Below are 17,716 nucleotides of genomic sequence, written 5' to 3' on the forward strand. Positions count from 1 at the left end.
GCCATTTTTAAACAAAACTTTATTGAAGCTTACAAATGTGTTTGTATTAAACATTCTACTTGCAAGTCAATTTTACAACAAAAACACAAGAGTGGACAGAATTGACATCAGCCAGGACCCATGTCTCTGAAGGAAGAGTACACAAAATGCTAAATCACTTGCTGTCATCGTGTGGTGACAAAATTTAGTAAGTCTCCTTCAATGCTGTTACAAACACCGCTACCTTTTTTTTGTTCCAAGAATGAAAATGTCCAGATTAGAACATTTTCCCTAGAATAGCTACATGGACCTTCTGAGGCCATAGCCTGCTGAAAAACATGATCATCTTCAACAAGTTCTGCTATATACACTTCAAATGTACAATAGTAACTAAAATGGCTCATGTACAAAATAAAGCATTTTAAAACGCACACTAGATTTCAATTACATCACTATTTTAAAACACACTTAACTATTCAACCTAAAAATAAAACAGAAAACTCGCTACAAATCATAACCATGCAGGTACTTAAAATTTCCCTTCACAGTACAATTAAAATAAGAAAATCATTAGTAAGTCTTTTTGGGGGCAATTCGTGCCCTACATCCTCTTACTGGAAATACCCAAAAAACTACCAATTTTAAAAAAAAGACAGAAAAGGATAAAAACTAGTTCCTAAAGTTAATCAATACAAAAATGTTTTAGCATCTCTCTGCCTTATAAACTTCATGTATTAAAATGCAAATTTATCCACTTACAATTTATTAAGTAGAAATTAAACTATTGCAATAGGGGAGGATTCACAGATATTGAGACGTAACTAACTGAAGTTGCTAAGAAACTCACATTAGTTAAAGTCAAAATATATACAAAAATATATTAGCTAGCGTGGTTGTAAGCTTAAATCACAGGTTAATGTAAAAAAATTAAATAGCGATAGTGAAAAACTAGCTATTTTTCCCTATTTGCAACAGTATAAAAGGCAAACCTGCATTTGAGGTAGTGTTGCCAAATTCACAAACTTTGGATTGAAGAGCATATTTTCTATATTCATAGCATATTTGTCAATACAATATTTAAATGAACACTTCAATTGTTTCAGGAATTAAATCCATACATTACTTTACAAAACCCTTATTAAAGGACAATTTTTAAAAAAATACTGGAAATGGTTTTAGTTAAAAAGCTTCTGCTCCTACACAAGTTATTGCATTTCACATTCAAACACTGTACAGCAAAACCAGGAAAGTTTATATTATACAATCAGGGTGCTATGGTACATTTAAGACATATTTTACATAACACAGTGTAAGCCAACTATTGCCATTTTATTTCAGAGGCAGCACAAGCCTGCACCACACCCTAAATTACCTTTAAATCTCTCATGGGATGCAGGACTACGGTTTCTGGCTGCTCATGTCCAGAAACCAGCTAGCAATTCCAGAACAAGCTGGCTGAAAATCCTGTTATTCCTTTAGTAGAAACAAAGACCTATTTTACATCACAGTGTTCAATGAAATGTAATTTAAAAATGTAAACCCAGGAAATTAAACCTGAACTCAAAAAAAAATCCCAGGACTCCAAAATTAGAAAAACACAGATACAAACATTTCCATAGTTTTGATTGACTTTGCACTAAATTCTTTCTCCTTTTATTTCTAAAAGTCACCATGAGAGACAGTCCATTTAACATAACTAATGCACATAAGGTTATTTGTTAAATGCAGCTACTACACTGGACTGCTTAATCACATCTTTAAAAGTCTAAATAATTTAACAAATAGGCCAAGTGCAAAGGTAAGAGGTATGCTATTATTTGCAAAATAGCTGTTGTTTCTTAACAGTTTGCAAACCATGTTCCTGGAGTGTTTAGTAGATGTAAGGAATTATGCGGTATGGCACACGCTGACAGTACCTGTCCCACGCTAAACCGTATTTTTTCTTACACTGACGTCCATCACGAGCTTCTCGATGAATAATGAACAAGGTGAAGTAAATCACATAGAAATATGGTAAAATGTGATTAAAGCCTGTAAACAGAGTTAGAGAGTCACTGAACATTTCCATTTAGCTATTTGGATAGAGTACAAAATATAAGACTTGAAATGCATGACATGCTGTGGGATTTCCAACTGTCAGCTCCCTCAAACAAGGGTTCAGGGCTATGAACCTCAACTCTAGATAGACAAGTCCCCGAGAGGGGTAAGATTAGGACAGTCCCGTTTCCAGTGCTTCCCTACTGGCTGAGTTAGGCGGCTCCTCACTCAGGGTGCTGACTTTTGGAAATAGCATTCTCGGTTATCTGATTTCAGAATGGAAATTCAGCTTGGTGCCCAAAAGTTAAGCATCACAACACTGAGACTAAATCTCCATTGAGATCCTAGCCCTTGGGCTCTATTTTGGACTAAACTGTTTGGGGGATTATTTTTCACTTGTTTGTATGTGAACATGATAGGCACAAAGAATGCAGGAGAAAAGGATGATTCAATCTGATCTATAAAACAGAGAAAGCAGTGTGGGGGGGCATTTTTAAATATTAAAACAAATTATTTTGCATTGATACTCACTGACAACAACAAATGAAGATACTCAGCCAAACAATGACAAAAAAGGGCTCTGAGAGATGCATACAAAAGCAAGGAAGCGCAGAGTTAAAGTTGTATCGTGACCAGGATATGTTATCTCCACACTCAGAATTAGAAAAGAATTTGGGTAGTAAGGTTTAAGTGAATTTAAACTATCATAATTTCAGCTTCTAAATATTTGACTTCTGTTTTCAGAAAACTATCAAACAAATCAAATTAAAAATACCTAAGTTCCACTAGAAAAGGAAATACCAAGGTATAAATTTCATGAGGTTTAAAATAAAAAGAACTAAGAGATGCTCAGTAATAAGATTGGAAATACAACTGCATCCATTTGCATTTGATCAGACGGATGAATCTGAATTAGAATATTTTATACTAGCAATCAGGCCTTGTAGTAGAGATGATATCTTTTATTAGACCAACAAGATTTTTGCAAAAAAAGTCTTTAATTGCAAGCTTTCGAGCACAAACACCCTTCATCAGGCATTAGAGAAAAGATTGTAAAAGTTCTCGAGTAGAAATGAAAGTTCATATTTCATAGAATTTCACAAAGGAGTCAACAGATGGAAAACTCCTCTGGGCCATCAGTTCAATATTTTATACTTGAAATCCTAACCATGATGGGTGATACACCACTGAAAGTGGTCATAATGTAGCTGGCAGACCATGAATGAACGAATGAGGTCATCAGTCATTTACCCTCGCCAAACAACACTGGTGCAGAGAAGGATCAGAGGTAAAGCCAAGAACTGAGATGAATCCCAAGAGGAAGAGAAGAAGCTATGTACTAGGGAGCCAGGTTTCAAATCAGGTTTGTAAGAGTGAAGTCTGACATTCTGTTTAAGATGCCAGGCCCTCTGGAATCATCATTCATTTCCATTAGGAATGGAAGTCAGATGCTAGCACACATGCATTTCTGATACCAAGCACTTTAGTTTCAGGCACTTACCACATGGTAGAGACCAAGCCAGAGCCATAATGATGTCACCTAGATAGTTAGGGTGACGAACAAAACCCCACCAATCTGAGACTAGCAGACTTTTTCCAGTTGCAGTAGGAATAAATTTCAAGTCTGTGTACAGAAGGCAACATGCAAAGTATCACGTTAAAACTGTATTGAAAGCATATGTAAGAGAGAACTTAAAGAAAATAAAACAGGAAATGACTCAAAAAGGTACTCACGGGCCAATCTGGGATCCTTTGGATTCTTCCGAAATGCATTTTTTTGTGAGTTTGCACAACGGAAAATGTAATACCCAGACACTGAAAAGAAAATGTATTAGTTGTTTTCATTTCAGATTTGCACACTCTGAAAAAGAAAACTAAGCAACATGTTTTCTTCAACAAAACACCTTCTTGACTAATTTTACATTCATTATAACAAAGTCATTTCTTGAGGTATACAAGTCATCCTTCTTCAACTCCCAGCCCCTTCTAACAGAAGCTTGTTTGAAATATGGGTTTCAAAATATTACATGCATGCTATACTGTATTTGCACATTTATGCTAAACAAATGTAGGACTGTAGGGAATCTTTATTTTTATGTTTCAGATTTACTTGCTCATCTAAAACACTGGCTAGGTTTTGAAATTTCTATTATGTAACCCATAGCAGGTTCCCAATTTCCATCCTACCTTTTCCCACCCCCTATGGCGCACACACGTTTATTCTGATAGATTACCTGTTCAATGACCTATCATAGGAGTTAGCCTGGATCTATCCCACAAAAAACTGGATCTAGCCAGCAAAGGTCCGATCCAACCCATGCTATTAACAATGTGCTGGTCCTCAGCTGTGCCACTTGGCCCATGTTCAAGCTCCACATTTTACTAACGATGCACCAAACCCCTGCATTGCACCAGTATTTCTGCTTTGTCCAAATAGCTGCTCTTCTCACTGCAGCCTCTGGTCACTGTTGCTGCCAAATCAGCCACCAGATTCTTGCACAGCAGGTTTGTCAGTAACAAGTTTCCAGCTGAGGCTGCTGGGGGGCAAGAGAGCAGCCAGAAGGAAACAGTGGCCAATGGTACTAACCAAGTCACAAACCACAGCTTGCCATTAGTAACAGCTTGCCAATCCCTCATTTATCAATGTAATTATGAGACATGATGACAGTCACCCACTCCCCCAGTACACTACAAATAGCCTCAATGCTCTATTTGCTCACATACCCCAATCAAGGATACCGTCTGATGACTGCAGACATACAATTTTATTTATGTTTTTTATCATCTGGGATGCTAAATCTTCCTTGAATGCAGTTAATTCAGTTAACAACAACTAGCACTTTTCCTGTTTAGAATCAAAGCACACATGAAAGTATAAGGACGATTTCTCACAGGATGTCTGCCCTCGCCCCAAGAGGGGTAGGTGAGGGAAGGAATGTGGAAGTAAGTTCCAGCCTCTCCCCAAAATAAGAGAAACCTATAAACTGAAAAAGGAAAAAGAATGCAGGCTGCACATCTTGAGAAGTAGATATATCAAGTCTATTCACATTAAATTTACTTCCAAGGCCACCTCTCCTCCTTTCTTTGATAGCCCTGCAAATAAGATGTTGTTTGGGAAAACAAGATGCAACAAAATGACATGCTAACATATTAGCAGCATGCCACTAATTGAGGGCCATGTAGAGTAAACAAACAAAGCAGTTGATAATTAGTGGGAGGAGGGATGATCTACATGCCACAATGTCAGGCCCCTGTTTGGGTTTTGTTTCCCCCTCCCCCTTTAATGTAAATTTCAGGCCCTGCATATCATGTTTTAAAAAACAGTATTTAAAAATGTATTATTCAGCAAACAATTAATTTTTTTCTTAGATTAAATTAAAACAGGAACGAATGTTCTTTTCCACACTGATTTGAATATACAGGATTGGTTGTGGAGGGTTTGGGCAAGGCAGTGGATATATTTTTTGAATTGTATAGCTGCAATTTTTTTTAAGAAGGTAACACTAAGAAAGTTAACTAACCTAATGGCTAAGTTGCTTACCACCACTTTATAATGTGAGACAGTTTATTCTATTAACTACTTCCTTAGCCAAACAACATCCTAGGTAATTCATTATTTCCCTGTTTTTATATATCCGAATCTAAATGCTAGAAATGGATAGCTATTTGATCTTACCCCTGTTTTAACTGCTGTAAGTGACATCAACTTGTAAGGTATACAAATGCAAGTGAAAGTAATATAACCAGCCTCATTATAGCAAACGGGGAACTGAGACTGAACAACTCGCTAAGTTATTGAACACAGTTTTATTTGAGTGCCAGGGGAATCTTTCATCCATTTTCCTTGCTCAGAAAAAAGGAAATAGAAAATTAGTAATAAAATAATCATGACTTACTATTTAGAATAATAATTGCAGAAGCAGCAAGCCAAGAAATCTCATTTGGATGACCAACTAGATAGAAAGCCTGTAAGCTGAAGATAAACGGAACCCATACCAAATCTCCAAATGCTAGCATGAATCCAAACCCATCATGGGTAATGTCCATAGTCGTCAAAATAGCTTCCTGGACAGATTGGGGAAGAAAAGTACAGTTCACTGAGCATCAGTATACTTATCTGTCAGCTATTTAACCAAAAGTGCTACAGATTGGAAAAGGTCTGGCAGTTACCTCATGCCAAAGAGCATCCATTACATACAGAAGTTGAAAACTATTAACCAGTATCATTGACAAAGATGGCACATTCTGATTATGTATCTTCATCTCAGCCAACAGCATTGCCAAGTTCACAACCACCTGAAAAAGAAGTCATTTTCTTTATTATGAGTTTTTCACATACACTTAAAAACACTTATTTCTACTACACTATAATTCATCTTAAAAGTCAAGCAATTTAGATCCAAAATTTAAGTGATGTTAAAAATCCATTTTTTATTAAGAAGCTACTTAGTAGCCAACCCAGTTTTAAATGAATAAATAAGCAAGCAAGCATGGTCTATCCTTAACTTTTAGAATACCTCTTCCCTGAAGGAAAGCGGTAAATTTTAATTGATCAAGATTTATAAAACCACAAGGATAAAAAGTCTCATGGCTTTCAGCAGACCTTTGTTTTGCATACTTTTTTCCATCCTCTAACTGTTATATCCCTTCTACCACAATTAAAACTTTAATAAAGTTGAGAAAGTGGAACAAAATAGGTAAAGACACTCTGACTCACCCAGCCAATTAAGCTTGGACGTAACTCGCAGAAGTATTTGAGGTCAAAAGTTCCAATGCGAGGGTTTAATTCGTGGCCAGTAAAGAAATCATATATAAAGCTCCCTGCAAACAAAACGCACTTTCCTCCATTAATGGTTTTTGGTTTGTTTCTCCCCCCACTCCCGCTATCCAGAAAATGGTTACTTTAATAGTTATTAGAAATGCTGCTATAAGCCTGAAAGTGTACAATAAAATTTATCACCAAACACGTATAAATATCGGCACCATTTTGAAGCATTAAAAAGTAACCATTAACGGTTTCTTCAGATAATTTAAAAGACCTCATATGTTAGTACATGTGTTTACATACTCTTAATTTCTTTCAAAGTTATTTTCAAGTCTTTCCTACTTGAAGTTTGCTTTTTGGCTACATCCCTTCATTCTTATCAGCTTAAGGAACTTTGTTCTCTGTTATCAAGGGACATTACAACTCCCATGCATGTGTTATTAAAACTGTCCTTAGTTTTTTCCTCCCTTCTTTACTTTCTTTGCTAGAAGGCAATACCAACACAACACAGCAGGTTTAAACCAAGAAAAAGCAATTGTGCCTCTTTAAAATGTATGACCACTCTGTGTAAGAGAGGAGAGAATAATGCTGTAGGTATAACACAGGGCATAAACTTGGTTAGTAACTTTTTATGAGGACAAAGAAAGGACGTTGCCTCAACTGCGTAGGTTCCAAGCTGAGCCAACACTTACTTATTAAAGACTTCTGGACAGTAACTAAACCAGTTTTTAATATTCATCATTTCGAAGACCACAGCTGTATTTGAGAAATACACCATACGAGGAAAGCAGTAAGCACAATCCCTCAATTTTACTTCTGCTTCATTTCATCTTTGCCTCTTACACTACCATTCTAAAAACCGGCTCTCAATCTAATGTCCTATCAAAAACCCACTTCTGTATATTTAGCCAGCTGAAGCTTCCACCTGTACTGATACAAGTCAATATTACTACTAATATAACTGAACATTTAGGAAGGAAAAAAATATCGTTCAATTTTTTCTTTATACAGTTGCCAGTCAGTCTATTTTTTTTAGTAGACCCAAACAAGTAAAAACAAAACAAAGCAAAACAACAAAAAAATCATTTCTTCCAAAACCCAAATTAAACTAACTGCCAAATAAACACTGAGTTAATGTAATGTCAAGTTCTGCATTTGACTTTCCACTGCTATTATCTACTGTTTCAATTTCCTTTTTTCCTACCACAAAAAACAAGGGCAAAAGTCATGAAAGATTATACAAAACACAAAATATTAAACACTGGAAGAAGAAAAACTTTTCCTTCCATTGCTGGGGGGCAAGACCAGTGAGAGCTAAATCATAAGGGAGCTAGAAAGGGAGTGCTTTGGTGAGGAAGGAGCAGTCCCTATTCACCCAGGGTTAGTGAAGTAGTATGCTGGTGTTAGTATTTGTATTATGTGGGAGGCACAATAAATATTTAAGAGATGCCTGATGAGAAGTGAGTTTAAAACCCCTATGCCTTGGTGCCAAGTCCCTGCTGTTAGAGCAAGTAGAGAAGCAGGTGCCTGGAAATGCTGAGAAAACTCCCTGAGGGACTGTTTTCTGGTCAAAGTGCGCGATTTTTCTATTTTATTTCTATATCTGGCCTCCAAATTACTTTTTCTTCAATGATCTTTCTTACATAAGAAAGATGGGGGTGGGTTTTGCTTTACATACCTTACAGCACGTCTGTGGAAAGAGTGATTTTTCAGAGTTAGCTACAACTATGGGTATTTATTTTTCCTATGGTAATGAGAGGTCTGTTATATTTTACAAACCAAGGGTAAAGATCTCATAAACTGGCCAAGTTTTGCTTTCTGGAGCAGTGAGATGTCAGGTCAGGGGCTGAAGAGAATGAAGTCTGCTTGGGCAAGGTGTTATCCCAGGGGCAAAAATCTAGTCTGTTCTGTAAAGACAGAGCAGAACAGTGGGATCTGGATGGGCTTTGATCATCCCCACAGCAGTTTGGCACAGCACAGTATACTCAACAAAGACAAAGAAGTACTAGTATTGTTGCATAAGGCCCAGGTAAGACCCCTCTCCCCCTCCATTTACAATACTGCCTGCAACTGGGGTCACTAAAGTTCAGAAAAAAAAGTTAAACTGGAACAAGTACAGAGAAAGGTCATTAAGATGGCTAAGAGAACAAAGACCTTCTGGTATGAAAGAAGATTCAAGGTGCCTGACTTGCGTAGCGGAATACCAAAGATCATCAGGAGGGGAGGTGATTATTTTTTACTACTATATCGTGAAAATTAGAGGAGGAAGTTTTCTAGCCAAAAAAAATTCAAGACGGGCACAGGATAAAATGGCTACAAACTGCTTATGAAAAAAATCAAATTGTAAATTAGAAGAACGCTAAGTACCAGAGAAATGAAATTTTGGTAGTGTCTTTTGAGCTAAGTGATAGAGGCAAAGAGCCTGAATTGTTTTAAAACTGAACTCATTAAGTTTATGGAATAATATGACAGGACAGGGGGGCAACGAGTGTATATGTGGAAACAAATATTTGTAAATGTCCATGATGGGGCAAAGAGGTGACTTGCTTGGGTGCCTATCAACATAAATATGATTTAGACAAGTTCTGTTCATGAAATAAAAACAACAAAAAAATCATGATGAAGGAAAGATTTGAAGCATTTCTCAGACTTACCAGAATTCCCACCAGATGACAGATTTTCCTCAGGTGCTTTCAGAGACCGAATGTAAAGATAAATGCTGAACACCACAGAAAAAACTATAGCTGAGACTGCAAACTGCAGGAAGTGGTCATACAAATAATGAAGCTCCAATTCAAAATACAAAAATATTCCTACAGCTGCTGCAGTCAGAGCAAAAGCATAGAATCCTAAAAGAAAAAAACAAACCAAAATGTAAGTCTAATATCAAATCAAAACCCAGAGTACTTGGAGCAATCATTCCACCTTAGCAGGGTTCTGGAGTTTTGAAAAATGCATCCAGGTTTAAAGATACCCCAAATACCTAAACCATTTTACTTTTATACTAAATATGTACTGAATAAGCCCCAAATCATCTCTCTATATAGTCCATTAATGACATCCTGTGCTTTGTGCACCTGAACTCGTTTTTTGGGGAAGTGTTCTTTGGAGATCATAGTCCTTGCCTTGAGGGTCCTTATGCTGACAAGCAAATATGAACTATAGAACGACCCCAACCAATCCTTATCTACCCCAAATCCAAATATCAGATTCCAAAATATGCTGTAGCTAATATATAAGGTTAGACATCAGGATCATGTTCTCAACAGAAAGAAAAATATTTATTTTAGCTACCATCTAAACACACTGCAATGCTCCAAAAGCTCAAAAGGATCATCCTAATACTAGTGAATGGGATGGAGTGCTTGAGTCTGTAGCACCTTTTAACAGAAACACAGGATGGCAGTTCTGAGACGGTGTCCTGGAGAGGGACAGGGGAAATGGAGAAGTTGAGAACTGGATTAGAGAATCGGTCAAGAAACCTGAGAGATGCACTACTTGCTTAAATGGCAAAAGGTGGAGGGAGACCAGGAGTCTGGTCTTCTAGGGTGCCTGTACATGAGCTAGGAGGCTGCTCCAACATACTGTAATTACAGCGCATCAGAGTAGACTCAATTAATCGAGTCTGCTGGAGTGTGGCAATTTCTGCGCTCCAGCCAGCCTCTGCATCTCATGTATCAGCATCCCTGCACTTCAAAATGGTAGCAGAGGTGCTTTAACTGACTGTGTTCAACAAGCTTTAGATAGCAGGCCCCCATCACTATTCTGAAGTGTAGGGATGCTGATACACAAGATGCTCTGAGTGACTTAGTAATAGTGACTTAGTGGAGACCAATACTGAGGCATGGATAACAAGCTGACAACTACAGAAACTTTAATAGTAACAACAGTTATGCCAAGTAATTTAACAAGAGCTCAACACATGTACAGTCAGCCATATGCTACACATATACTTTTATATTGAAAAGAATTGTTGTAAATTAACTGTAGAGGAAGGTCTGCGATTGGCTGAGCTACCCATGGTATCACAACAGAAATATTTAAAGATAGATTTAAATGATTTATTGACCTGACTGTCTTTAGCTTAGAGTCTTTTATAACTGGATGAAGTTGAAATTATACCATATCTTAAATGCAACAAAATGTCATCAAATATAAGATGGCCCATGTTAATTTCAACTCAGTCTTACTTCGTCACAAAGATCATTCTAGAACTGGAAGAGCTGTTACAGATGGTAAATTTCAGTTTTAGCAAAGTTTGAATTTTTGGAGAATCTACATGAAACCTACTCTGTACTTCAAAAGTACTGTAATTTTAAATAGTAACAGCCTTGTATTTTTCATAAAAGAGATGTTGTTACCACTTTAAGTTCAAATGGGAACTTAACCTAAAATATGGAGACTTAACAGGTACTCCCATTAGTAACACTGGAGCAGTGAACAGTGATTATAGAGATTCCTAACTGTAGATTGAAACAGAAACATCTAATTCACTGTCATGACTATAATAATGATGAATACTAGCTGATCAAAGACAAAGCTTTAAAACCTCAAACTCAGATGTGTAACATTATATTCTGGGGAGAAAATCCTTCCTAATAATTTACTAGCTTTCCTTCTGTTGCAGTGGAGGTTGACACGTGCTAAATTTACAATGACCAGCTGGTATAACTGCATACAGATTTTTTTTTGTTTGTTTCAACTCTTAACTCAGTGCATTTTTCCAGTTATTCTCACTTAAAAAAATTTTGAGCTTGCAACATCGAGTGACACTGGTTAGACAATATTACCAAATTCCCAAGGAGAAAAAACTAAACTCACATACCATTTATCCTGTACTGTAGTTTCCTTCCATTCAAAAGTGGTATTCCTTCTACAACCTTTGAAGAGACGAAATTAAAAAGACTAGTTTTTCCCCCCCCATACAGATACAAAAAAGCAGAGTTAAAATATTTTTGTTTCTTAACATGGCAGACAATTCCAATCATGATAGTCAATTAGGATACAGTCAATTAAAGAAATCATGTTGTCTTTCTAAAAATGCTGTACTTTCTGTAGTTACATGAAATGTTTTTTGTTTTTTAATGAGAACTAGCAAGTCTAGTCTTCCATGTGACCTGATTAGTTCCCTTCATATTATCTGCAGTCAAGTTTACTCCTGTAAGCTTCCAATCAACAACAGCCATATTTTGTAAACTTTTAAGTCACAAATTTCACAAAAGGAACCACAAGCAGTATATGGAGTAGTTCTCATTAATTTCCTAGATGCTGAGCTGATAACACCACCATGTTGATAGGGCTACTTATTTCCATACATCATATGAATTAGTTTTATGTACCTCGGTATATCTACAATTCTCAACGCGCACTAAACTAGCCATACAATGACAATGTTTGTGCACCCTCATGCAGAAGCAGCTACAGGACGAGTTTTTAATGCATTTGAAGAGACTGTGCTGGTAAGACTACTTGAATGCTCAGAAAAGGGTACCTATATCTTCCCAGGTAATTAGGAGGACTTAGTGCAAAGAAATTTCCCCAAGAGGGACATACTAAGTGATGAAGCAGCTGTTATAAACAGAGCGACTCAGAAGGTAAGAACAGGGACAGGACTTAGATGCTGGAAGCCTTATAATGCGATTTATGCTAGAAAAGCATATACATTAGCATTACGACATTGGGTTTAAAATGATATCGACTTCTGTTTCCCAGAGCAGAGTATTATTAGCCAAATCAAAATGGTCTTCAACTGATACAGGAACTGCTATGAACAAAAACCTAAAATAACCATCCAAAGCTTTTTAATTTGATACTTGAGGCATATGGATAGGACACCCAAGAATGACTTCCCAAGCAATGAAGCTTATACATTAAATGACATGCTTCAGATTGTAAGTGGAACCAAACAGGAACTTAGAAAAGCAGCAGATCTAGTCTGCCTGCTCAGGTCTTACCGTAAGACATTCTATAAATCTATTAGTCTCTTTTGCTACCTGATCCTTAAAACGATAATGCTTACCGTACACTCTCTTGAAGGGACTGGAATACAATGCCAGTAATCAAGGGGTTTTCATAACGAGGGGTTTTCTAGATCACAGTTGTACTATTTCAAGTTAGAACAATCTGCAGCATCTACATTACAGTTTAGTTCATTTCTATTATTAGAATTCATGTTGGTATCAAAAATGTAAGTCCAACTTACAAAACAATCATTTGCCATAAAGCATTTGCTAGTAAAAGTTTACCTTTCCAACTGGCAGCAAGTAAAACAGAGCTTGGAGAAAAAACCATACAAGCCAGACACCAAACACTCTAGTTTCCCACAAGCTATCAAAAGAAGGCAAAGGTGGAGGAAAGTTCATAATACTGGGGTCTTCCTGTTTGCACATCAACAGCAAGTAAAGCACAGTTGCAGGCAAGAAAACTATCATGCAGAAGGTTCCTGTAAACAGAGAACACAAAATATTAGGTGATGAATATGAAAAAAAGCGTTTTATCCCATTAGAACAGCAGTTCTCAAACTGTAGTATGCAAACCCATACTTTATTTCAAACCATGATAAATGTTTATTTGGTACGATGAAAAGGGGCAGACCTGGCCTCACTTCCTGCCACTACATGCAGCTCCCAGAAGTAGCTGGAGTCAAGTACCGCCGGGGGGAGGGGAGGTGAGACTTTCCCTGTGCAGGCCATTAGCATCCTGAGGGCCCATCACCTGCTCCCAGCAGCAAGGGCTTTAGTCACTGGGGGAGGGGGGGCTCCCCCCATACACACTCCACCATGCCACACACCCTGCCTATCCACAAACCCCATCACACACTGATGCCCCATCCCCACACATTAACACAATATACAAGAGTAAGACTTTATTTTTGAGCTATTATGCAATCACCTCTACACTATGCAAACACACACAAATCAGGAAAAGAATATTTTTTGAAATAAAATGTTATAGTAGATGTTTGATTTTTAGTATAAGATTTTGTTTTTTTCCTGTTCCAAGATGGCACCCCACCCCCCTGGAGTACTTTTGGAGGCAAAGGGAGGGACTTCTGGTCCCAAGATGGTGACCAGGGGACAGGACTACCGGTGAAGCCCTTGACAGCTCACCAAAACTCATTAAGCGGCCCTACAGCTGAAATAATTGCCTACCCCTTCTCTAATGGCTCTCCTCCATTGGAGAGTGGACCTTGCAAGTGGCCATGTAATTGAGTTGTGTATTCCTTAGCATACAGAATGTGACATCAATTTACAAGTAAAAAACCATGCATGCAGCTGGGTCACAACTTGAAGTGTGAGAATCTTTGTCTTTCACTACAGATTGTAAATATTCACAGAAAAATAAATTACTTGCTAATCTAAGATGTTTTAGCTCAGTCTTACAGTTGGCAGAGGGCTTGGACTAACATAGTGCCACAAACTATTTTTATAGGTTTTGTCCGCTCTGGGTTTAATAATTGTCCCCTCCCCACTTCTCTCTGCCTTGCTAGGACTATCACAGGGGGAAGTGACCATCTCATAGGCATCTTAATTACTACCACTATTCCTCTTGGTAAGCTCTTCCAGACTTTATCCAATCACAGAGTCAGGAATTTCTTCTGCCATTATTAAGAAAAGAAAAACCTGTCTGAATTTCATACCTTTACACTTAAAGTCATTTTGGGTGTAAAACTGAAGTAAACAAAAAGTAATTCCATTTAATACAAAGTAAACATCTTGCCTCTAATATCTCTCCAAAGTGTATTATACAAGACTATATTACAGTTGAATTTGAAAAGCCAGATGGTTGAGACTATGACAGCTTACTCCAGTAATTCCAAATACTCAAACCCAAGATGAAGTTTGCTATGACTGCTCTGTTTGTTTGAAAGCAGGTCACAAGAGAGCCCAGAATGGGATCTAACATCACCACCACAAGTAAAATGCAGCTGCATCAAATGAATGGTCATAATTGAAAAGAAGGACTTTTGACTATGACAATGTGTTGAGTGAAAACTAGTGTTTAATAATTTCCGTTTATTACTAGATTTAATATACGTACCAATTCTTCCACCAAATTCTAGCTCTTTTGTCTGTGCTGATGCTTTATCAATAGTTTTTGCTGCCTCAAAACTTCGTTTTTCTGAATATATTTCCTCCTTTGTCTTATCTTCTTTTCTTGAACGCACACGGTATTGATCAAGCACACGGTCTATTTCTAGGTCCAAATCAACCTTTTGCTAGTAAAGAGTGATATATAGAAATGTGATTACTATATGCTAGTCTAAACCTTTTTTTTAATAAAAAGATCATTAACCTGATTTAAACACAGAGGTACTCTGCATTTTTTCACTAAAGATTTTATACAGTTATCAGAATCAGAGGGAAGACAGGTGAAACACCTTAAATATTCTACTTATGAGAGTGTCACCCTGATCACTTAATTCCCCTTCTGAGCTTGTTTGCTACATTTCCATCTTTCCCAGTTGGAATTTTAGTCCTCCATTCACACAGGTACTAAACTAAAAGATGACTTTCCTTTAACAGAACTTGTTTAAAAGTAAATCACTGTTCCATTTCTTGTTTTTACATTATCTTCCAAATTTTTTTGCTTAATTTGTACGTTGAACATTTCTGATTATTTCTAGTAAAGTTAGTGACTTGCTCTGGTCAAACACACTGCTTTTTGTTTTCATACCTGTAAGATTTTGTGGGAAGTGTCGTTCCTTTCCGTACTGTCAGGCTCCCCATTATACCTGCTTGTGTTGTTCTCATTCGGTTTCTAGTTAGAAGATGACAGATTGAATATAAAGTGAAATGTCCGTACATAATGAATAATTTAAAAAAATATATCTAATTTCTTTCTTTCAATACTTTGGAGTGCTTTTGTTATCACAACAAAAAAGCCATTTGTTTACTTTGTGCACTTAACAGCACTGTGAAAATGAGTAAATCCTGTTTCTTCAGTTTGTGTACATCTTCACTTAACAAGAAGGGAGCGAGAACACTATTTTAAATACCAGTCAACTCATATCAATGTGTCAACTGTTATGCAAACTAGAAAATGATCTAATTCACTCATCTAGGGTGACTGGTTTTCCCAGGTGCAGGCTGCTAAAACCTGTTTTTCGGGAAGTATCAATAAAGTATACAAAAAAGGAATACCCCTTCAGGCTACATAACTCAGATGCTGCCAGACATGATTTTTAGAGTGCTACAGAGCCATGTGTTCAAGGTCCTTAGCTACACTACAAAGGTCTCCAGCTAAGGGGTGAGACAGGAACTGGTTCACAGCTCCTCCCAGAAGAAGACAGAAAGCCTCAGGCTCACTGGCCTCAGGCTTGTCACCCCTGAGCAGCCTGAGAACCAGCTGTAATCTGTCTCATGCTGCCTGGGAGCCCTTTAAAATACCTGATGCTTTAATGAACTGCTGGTGTTTGAGCACCAGCAGCCACAACTAGAAGTGCACCTGGAATGGAGGGAAGCCAGGTGTCCAAGAAGAATGGTTGCTCCTCCAAGCCCAAAGGGAAGTAATCCCAACATGGATCAAAGGGAGCAGGAGGGCACAAAAGCACCCATAGCTCACCAAAAGCATCTGGGAATGTCTTCTAGCTAAGAGGGAGGCGTACACCCAATGGAAGGGAGGAACCATCACCAGGGAGGACTATACTGCGGTCGCTCGGGGATGTAGGGGGGCGGTCAGGAAGGCCAAGGCGGAGATGGAACTGGGACTAGCTACCCAGATCAAGGACGACAAGAAGTCCTTTTTTAAATACATAGGGGGCAAAAAGAAGGTACCGGGTAACGTGGGGCCCCTGCAAGACATGCTAGGAAATCTGGTCGTCACACCAGATGACAAAGGTAACCTATTAAATGAATTCTTTGCCTCCATTTTCCTGAGCAGGGACCAAATCAGTCCCCTCACTGGGCCCCACTCAGGCCCCAGGGGAGGCGCACCTAGGCCAAGGGTCAGGGAGGATCTAGTCAGGGAACTTCTGAAGGGACTGGATGTATTTAAATCAGCTGGTCCGGACGATCGCCACCCCAGAGTGCTGAGGGAATTAGCTGAGGTCATTGCAGGACCCTTGGCACGGTTTTACTAGCACTTGTGGTGCTCTGATGTGGTGCCAGAGGACTGGAAAAGGCCCAGTGTGGTTCCCATCTCCAGAAAAGGGAGGAAGGAGGACCCAGGAAACTATAGGCCGGTTAGTCTTACCTTGATACTGCGGAAGCTTTTTGAGAGAATTATTCTGGCACATGTCTACGAGGGGCCAGCAGGGCAGATTATGCTTAGGGGCAACCAACATGGATCCATTAGAGGCAGGTCTTGTCAGACCAACCTGGTGGCCTTCTACGACCAGGTCACTAAAACCTTAGATGCAGGGGTAGCAGTGGACATAGTCTTTCTGGACTTCAGGAAGGCCTTCAACACCGTCTCTCACCCCGTTCTCATTAAAAAACTGGGGGACTGTGGTGTCAACACCTACACAGTCAAACCGGTTGCCAGCTGGCTGGAGGGCTGCACCCAGAGAGTGGTAGTGGATGGGTCATTTTCGACCTGGCAGGATGTGGGCAGTGGGGTTCTGCAGGGCTCAGTCCTTGGGCCTGCACTGTTCAACATCTTCATCAGTGACTTGGACAAGGGGATAAAAAGCACCCTGTTCAAATTTGCTGATCACACTAAGATGTGGGGGATGTGGGCATGCTAGAAGGAAGGAATAGGCTACATTGGGCCTAGACAGGTTACAGGGGTGGGCGGAGGAGAACAGGCTGGGATTCAACACTGACAAGTGCAAATGCACCTGGGGAGGAAGAACCAGCACCATACCTACAAGCTGGGGGACTCCCTTCTTGTCAGTGCAGAGGCAGAAAAGGATCTTGGAGTCATCATTGATGCCAAGATGAACATGGGCCGGCAGTGTGCGGATGCAATCAGGAAGGCCAACCGCACCTTGTC

At 38.6% G+C, this 17,716-nt stretch overlaps 1 protein-coding gene across 2 annotated transcripts in view; it reads right to left on the reverse strand.

Annotated features, from left to right (window-relative positions):
• Window positions 1-17,716, reverse strand: part of LBR (lamin B receptor) — a 31,514-nt gene continuing 13,798 nt past the window's right edge. Inside the window, exons 4-14 of one of the 2 annotated variants that reach the window (XM_019549544.1) lie at window positions 15,458-15,541; window positions 14,822-14,999; window positions 13,027-13,223; window positions 11,607-11,661; window positions 9,436-9,630; window positions 6,734-6,837; window positions 6,187-6,312; window positions 5,913-6,081; window positions 3,751-3,831; window positions 3,518-3,640; window positions 1-2,010 (exon numbers count right to left, since the gene is read on the reverse strand). In XM_019549544.1, the coding sequence (XP_019405089.1) occupies window positions 1,850-2,010; window positions 3,518-3,640; window positions 3,751-3,831; window positions 5,913-6,081; window positions 6,187-6,312; window positions 6,734-6,837; window positions 9,436-9,630; window positions 11,607-11,661; window positions 13,027-13,223; window positions 14,822-14,999; window positions 15,458-15,541 (1,473 nt within the window). In that variant the 3' untranslated portion in view covers window positions 1-1,849. The remainder of the gene's footprint in view (window positions 2,011-3,517; window positions 3,641-3,750; window positions 3,832-5,912; window positions 6,082-6,186; window positions 6,313-6,733; window positions 6,838-9,435; window positions 9,631-11,606; window positions 11,662-13,026; window positions 13,224-14,821; window positions 15,000-15,457; window positions 15,542-17,716) is intronic. The other variant, XM_019549545.1, reaches the window with a different exon arrangement.

Source organism: Crocodylus porosus, unplaced genomic scaffold (assembly GCF_001723895.1).
Source record: "Crocodylus porosus isolate Cpor-Errol unplaced genomic scaffold, CroPor_comp1, whole genome shotgun sequence".
NCBI classification, from domain to species: Eukaryota; Metazoa; Chordata; order Crocodylia; family Crocodylidae; genus Crocodylus; species Crocodylus porosus.